The sequence below is a fragment of the Euphorbia lathyris genome, chromosome 2 (genome assembly GCF_963576675.1).
Source record: "Euphorbia lathyris chromosome 2, ddEupLath1.1, whole genome shotgun sequence".
Classification (NCBI taxonomy): Eukaryota; Viridiplantae; Streptophyta; class Magnoliopsida; order Malpighiales; family Euphorbiaceae; genus Euphorbia; species Euphorbia lathyris.
The window spans coordinates 139543885-139551124 of NC_088911.1; the positions used below are offsets into that span (position 1 = coordinate 139543885).

The 7240-nt window shown below is 36.1% G+C and overlaps 1 protein-coding gene across 1 annotated transcript; it reads left to right on the top strand.

The window, feature by feature from the left end:
• Positions 1-1400: 1400 nt before the first annotated feature.
• On the top strand, positions 1401-5602 carry LOC136220110 (alkaline/neutral invertase A, mitochondrial). Its single transcript, XM_066007811.1, has 6 exons — positions 1401-2440; positions 3442-3598; positions 3738-3949; positions 4212-4705; positions 4787-4835; positions 4910-5602. Exons 1-6 carry the CDS (start codon positions 1664-1666, stop codon positions 5234-5236), a joined length of 2016 nt encoding a protein of 671 aa, XP_065863883.1. The 5' UTR covers positions 1401-1663; the 3' UTR covers positions 5237-5602.
• Positions 5603-7240: the final 1638 nt, after the last annotated feature.

Consider the following 7240-nt stretch of genomic DNA (forward strand, 5'->3'; position numbering starts at 1 on the left):
ATATATTTTGTGTTCTCTTTCTCAGTCTTATCCATACTTGCAAATAGTTGGTGCGATCGATATTTACTCGAGAACGTTAGTTCTCACTTAGAATCCATCTCACACAGAGACGAATTTACAGTGGGGACAATGGGGGCACTTGCCCCCACTGAGATCTAGAAGTTTCAAAAACCCTAAGTGAGAATTTTTTTTACAGTTCAAGTTTGTCCCTCCTCGACTGTCGAAAGCTTCTCTGTTCTCCTCGTGAGGTTGAAGTTGACTCCTTACAACATATCTATTTTTGTTCTTAATTCTTTTTATCAAAACGACGTCGTTCCACTTAAATGGGATGATGTCGTTTTGTTTAGGAAAAATTAGAAAAAAAAGTGAGCTGCTATATACCGCAATTATTTTTTCATCCACCGCACTCTTCTAACATTTATGCCCTTTTCATTTTGACTTTATAAAAACCACAGCAAATAAAATCAGTGACGAAGACAGAAAGGAGTGCAAGAGGGGTAGTTGCCACCCTTGTCCAGGAATTTTTTTTATAATTTTTTTTTGTTTTACAGTTTAATGAGGTCCGAATCTATATATTAAATATCAATTAGCTTCTAAACCTTCTAAAGTTTTCAATTAAGTACTCAATATATATTTCGAAAGCCAATTAGACCTCTAGCCTTCTTCAGATTGTTAATTAGATTCTCAATCTATATTGAAGCTGCTAATTGAATCCCCACTCAATTGAAATAAAATTTTAGTTCGATTTTTTTATATTTACTAATATTTTAAGTTCAGTAATTGGTTCAATGGTCTATTTTCTATTGATTTTGATTAGTAATTTATAATATTTCTAGTTTTAATTACCACTTCAGTTTTAATAAAAAAAACCAATTAAACTTAACTGAAAAATATATTTTATGTATATATAAAAATATTATTTGATTCTGTCTCAACTATTTTTTTAGAGAACTAATAATTGAAATCTAAAATATCAGAAAATACGTATCAAAACCGAATTGAAAATATAAACTAACCAAACCAACTTTTATTTCAATTATGGGAAAGACTCAATTGACGATTCCGATATACGTTAGAAACCCAATTGACAATTTTAAGACATTTTGTAAAAAAAAAAAAATCAGTAAGAATTTCATCCTTTTCGTGAATTTCTGAATCCGCCACAGTATAAAACTAAATTAAATATAATAATCTTTTCATTAATTATATATATATATATTTAATTCCATTAATAATAATTTGAGATTTAATACTTTTCTTCCATTCCGGATAATTGAAAGATTATAGAAGAATTCCACGTCAAGGGAAAGCAAGGGCAATATAGTAATTAGCTTCTTTCATTTGAAAGCAACAATCTCTCTGAACTCAAGCACGAACTTTCCTCTTCTTCCTCTATAAAACCCCATCGAAGCTCTTCTTCCCAAACCTACCAAATCTTCAAAATCACACTCTCTCTAACATCTTGGAGCTGTTCATCAACAACTTTCTTCAACTGTAAGTACCAATTTCTCTTCATTATATTTTTTTAAAATTCTCATTCTAGATTGTTATTGATTCATATACATATACTCTGTGGTTTAATCCCTTTTTTCAAAGCCACTAGAGCTAGATTTGTTCAATCAAACTGTATATATATAGAGAGACATTGTTCAATTTCACTAAAATGTCAAGAATTAGAGCTGGTAGTTGTATTGGAATCTCACCCTGTTGTAGAACCCTAATTGGGTTTTCTCCACCGAAGTTGAATTTGAGTAAGAATTTGTCGAAATCACAATCCAAATCAGCTCATCACTGTATAATCCGATGCTATAGCATCAATAATAGGTCTAGAATTATAGGTAGTAGTAAGTGTGGGATCAATTCGAATCGTAGAGCTTTTAGTGTCTCGGATTCGAATTGGGGGAGAGCTAGGGTTTTTAGATCTAGCTTTGGTGTAGATAAAGGTAGGGGTGTTTTAGTGATTCCTCCTAGAGTTGGTTCTGATATTAGGAACCATTCAACTTCGTTAGAGTCCCATGTTAATGAAAAGGGGTTTGAGAAGATTTACATTCAAGGTGGGTTTAATGTGAATCCTTTGGTGATTGAGAAAATTGAATCTGGTAAAGATGTAATTAAAGATGAAAATACGAATAAGGTAGAGATAGATGGGGCGGGTGTGAACCTTGATTATTTGAAAGGCTTGCATGATGAGACTGCTCCCAAGGTTGAGAGAGAGGTGTCTGAGATTGAAAAGGAGGCGTGGAAGTTGCTTGAAGGTGCTATTGTCAATTACTGTGGGAATCCGGTGGGTACTGTTGCAGCTGCTGATCCTGCTGATAAACAACCGCTGAACTATGATCAAGTATTCATTCGTGATTTTGCTCCGTCCGCGCTTGCTTTTTTGCTCAATGGAGATACAGAAATTGTGAAAAACTTCCTTCTTCACACATTGCAGTTGCAGGTAATTTATCGAATAGCTATGCCTTAAATATTTATGTGCATTTCTGGCTTATGACATAGTTTGATTTTTGTTATCCAGTTGACAATGTGGCAATGTATTAGTATTACTCTTGCTGCGTTAGAATTTTCTGTTTCTTGATCAAGGCTTTGAAAGTACAACCTTATTTGCTTGGATTTCATTGTTGAAAAACGAGAAAAAGAAAGAATAAATTAATGCAACTTATGGCTGAAAACTTTCTTGAGAATATCAGGAAATGATGCTGTGGTGAGTTAGTTACATCCATGGTCCTCCAACTACCAGAAGTAGAATAGAATTGCCACATAAATCCTAAATTCTTAAGGAGAGAGTTATCACCATTTAAACTTGGTTTCACCCATGGTCTTTTTCGCTGGTAACCATGAGCAAGCGCATTTGCCGGAGATGCCACGTGAATAATAGGTCATCAAAGTTTTGCCACATGCCGAGATTTTGGTGACATGTCATCCATGTGGAATCTCAGGTAGTTGTTTGTTGGTTTTTGGAAAAAGGGATGATGGATGAAACCAAAGTTAAATGGCGATGATTTTCTTATTAAACGTTTCCGATTTATGACATTTCTGTTCCATTTTTTATAGTTGAAGGACCATCTATGTAATTAACCCGGGTTATAATAGTTACTGGTAATTACCCCCTTTCGCAATGTTCAAGTTGGTTGAAAACCTTGTACAGAAAATGAAGTGGTGTGAAAGTTTTTGAGAGCATTAATGGGTGGTTATGTCATAATCGTGTTATGTAATCAATGTACTTCGTGTGATTATATATGATATAAGTGCAACATAAATGATAGTCGTGTTAAACGGATCGCATCAGGCGTGTTTTCATGTCAGAATTCGACAGCTCGAGTCAGAATCTCGCTCTAATTGTTGTAGTATTGGCTCATTTTGTTAAGAAAAAATAGAACTTATCATGCGCATATGTTTGAATTTTCAATAAAAATGAAAGTTTTCTCCTGTGGCTGTTAGAGTTGGGAGAAGACAGTAGACTGTTACAGTCCTGGTCAAGGGTTGATGCCAGCAAGTTTTAAAGTTCGAACTGCATCTGTTGATGGAGCGTTTGAGGAGGTTTTGGATCCTGATTTTGGTGAATCAGCCATTGGACGTGTAGCTCCTGTTGATTCCGGTAGGCTAAGCAGCTTTAAATTTGATTTTGCTTTGACATTTTACTGGCAATTCTTCATGAATCATCCGCTTTTTTCTTTGTCATTTGATTGTCCAAACGTTTCGGGGCATAATAAGGATTCTTGTCTCACCGATTACAGGGTTATGGTGGATAATATTATTGAGAGCTTACGGAAAGATTACAGGCGACTATTCATTGCAAGAGAGGGCTGACGTCCAGACAGGCATAAGGCTCATACTCCGACTGTGTTTATCAGATGGGTTTGATATGTTTCCGACTCTGCTAGTCACCGATGGCTCCTGCATGATCGATCGAAGAATGGGAATTCACGGGCATCCTCTTGAGATCCAAGTAAGCTAGATTGAACTCGTTCTTGGATTTTTCTGCAGCTATTACATGTGGCATGTTAATTTCAGATTAGTTTTCGAGTTTCATTTCATTCCATTTAGCTGTTACGAGGAGGTTCTTATAAAACATAATTGTGGTATTCGGGTTTGATTCTGCAACATTTCAGTTGTTTATAGCGGCATGTTAATGTCCCGGGATTTGGGGTTAGATGGAAATTTGATCTTTTTTGTCACGTCATCGTTTTCCTAACTGTATCATGTTCTAGGCCTTATTCTATTCGGCTCTACGTTCTTCCCGAGAGATGCTCATTGTCAACAACGAAACAAAGAATTTGGTGGCCGCTGTCAATAACCGGCTCAGTGCACTTTCGTTTCATATACGAGAGTATTATTGGGCCGACATGAAGAAGATCAACGAGATATATCGTTACAAGACAGAGGAATACTCCACAGACGCGGTCAACAAGTTCAATATATATCCGGAACAAATCCCTTCGTGGCTAGTAGATTGGATACCCGAAGAAGGGGGCTACTTCATCGGCAATCTACAGCCTGCTCACATGGATTTTCGGTTTTTCACTCTCGGGAATCTTTGGTCCATTGTTTCCTCTTTAGGTACCTCAAAACAGAATGACGGTATCCTGAACTTGATTGAGGCCAAATGGGATGATTTTGTAGGTCAAATGCCTCTTAAAATTTGTTACCCCGCTTTAGAACACGAAGAATGGCGAATCATTACTGGCAGTGACCCGAAAAACACGTAAGCCTTCGTATACTCCACATGCTTAATCACGATTTTCGTCATTGTTTCCGCTAATTGTTCTATTTTTATACATTGCAGCCCATGGTCTTACCATAACGGAGGATCTTGGCCGACTCTACTATGGCAGGTAAACATTTTTCGAGCTAAAACTATGTCGAATGCTGAGAAAACGTACTCAACATTATGATTAACATATTGCAGTTTACGTTGGCGTGTATAAAGATGGGGAAACCCGAATTAGCACAGAAAGCAGTTGATTTGGCTGAGAAGAGATTGTCAGCAGATCAGTGGCCGGAATACTACGATACACGAAGTGGAAGATTTATCGGAAAACAATCCAGGCTTTTCCAGACATGGACGATAGCTGGTTTCTTGACATCAAAGATGCTTTTGAAGAATCCTGAGAAGGCATCATTGTTGTTCTGGCACGAAGACTATGATCTGCTCGAGACTTGCGTATGCGCGCTAGGGAAAAATGGTCGAAAGAAGTGCTCGCGTTTCGCTTCGAGAACTCAGACTCGGGCCTGATCTTCTTTGACAATCTGTAGCAATTCTGTTGCTTCTGCAATTACAAAGGCTCAGTTTTTGGAGGAGCCTCTGAACATTATTTATATTTATTTTATGGATAATAACATTTATTTAACATGTATTAAAAAAAAGGGAGTCCGGTGCATTACGTCGGGGAGGGGTCTCACCACAAGGGTGTACTGGGGGCAAGCTTTTTCTTGTGGCAAGAGACTGCTTCTAAGACTCGAATCCGTGACTTTTCAGTCACATGACAATAACATTTAATATTTAACATGTATTAATTAATTCATTTATCAGAATGATTTAGAAAGTTTGTATAATGTATTTAAGTACTTTAATTTAAATTAAATTCTTTTCTTTCTAAGAGGGGAAATAGAATAATCCGGTTAAAGCATAATGATTATGTTTGTAATGTATTGTATGTGCCATAACAAGTCTCGTTCTTCTTCTTCTTTTTCGGGATTCGATGTCTATTTATTGCTATTACTTTGCATATATCTGTTCATGGGTTCAGATATCCGTCCGGTTTGCTAAGGTCCATGTCTCCTGGATTGGGTTTTGACAAGGAAAATTGATATTTGACAAGGAAAATTGATATTAGATTTGGCTTGGCTTAGCACGCAAAATTCCGTTAATTTTTTGGGTGGGTCTTATATTTATAAAATTAACACGGGCTGCTCTTGTTCAGCCCGCTCTAGGAGGGGTTGTATGGCTAAGTTTTGGGAATTGATTTTTAAATTTGAGTCCGCCTAATAGCGGATCAGATTGGAGTGAGTATTTTTATTAATCTCGTCAATTTTTTGGGTGGATTTGGAATTGGAGTGAGTATTTTCAGAGATTAACCAAGTTTCGGCAATTTTTTAGGTGGATTTGGAATTTAAAAAAATGATGGATTGGTCTGGACCGGCTCGGTCTAGGTGGGGTTATTTATATGGGCTAACTTTTGGGTATTGATTTTTAAATTTGAGAACTGAGCGTTTTTAAACATTAAGATTAACTAAATTCTATCAATTTTTTGGGTGGATTTGAAATTGAAAAAATAACATGGACCGATCCAGTATGGACCGCTCTAGGTGGGTTTATATGGATTAAGTTTTGGGAATTGATTTTTATATTTGAATCCGTCTAAATTAATAGCGGCCTTAACTGAGCATGTGTAGACATTACCAAATCACTCAATTTTTTGAGTGGGTTTGGAATTTAAAAAATAATATGAACTGGTCTGGTTCAGCCCGTTCTAGGTGGGTTTATATGGACTAAGTTTTGGGAATTGATTTTTAAATTTGAGTCCGTCTAAATTAAGAGTGGGGTGGACTGGTCATTTTTAGATATTAACCAAATCCGGTCAATTTTTTGAGTGGATTTGGAATTTAAAAATAATACGGATTGGTCCAGTCCAACCACTCGAAGTAGGTTTATATGGTCCGATTACTCTATGTGGGTTTATATGGGCTAAATTATGGGAATTGATTTTTAAATTTGAGTCCGCCTAGATTAATAAAAAGCTGGACTAAGCATTTTTAGACATCAACCAAATTCCTTGAATTATTTGGTGGATTTGGAATTTAAAAAAGAACATGAACCGGTCCGGTCTGGCCAGCTCTAGGTAGGTTTATATGGCTAAGTTTTAGGAATTGATTTTAAAATTTGAGTCCGCCTAAATTAACAGTAGGGTAGACTGAACATTTTTAGACATTAATCACATTCTGTCAATTTTTTGGGTGGACTTGGATTTATAAAATGACACGGACTAGTCTGGTCCGTCATGCTCTAGGTGGGTTTATATGGACTAAGTTTGGAATTGATTTTTAATCTGAATCCGCTTAAATTAATACTTAACTGAACTGAGCATTTTTAGACATTAACCAAATAAAGAATAATTTTATTCAAAGCTTCATTTCTGTTCTAGTCGGATCTTGATTCAACATTAAAAGTACTTCGATTATACTTTGGTATGTAAAAACTAGAATTAAGGGTTAATTTGGTCCTTGAAATTTACAGACG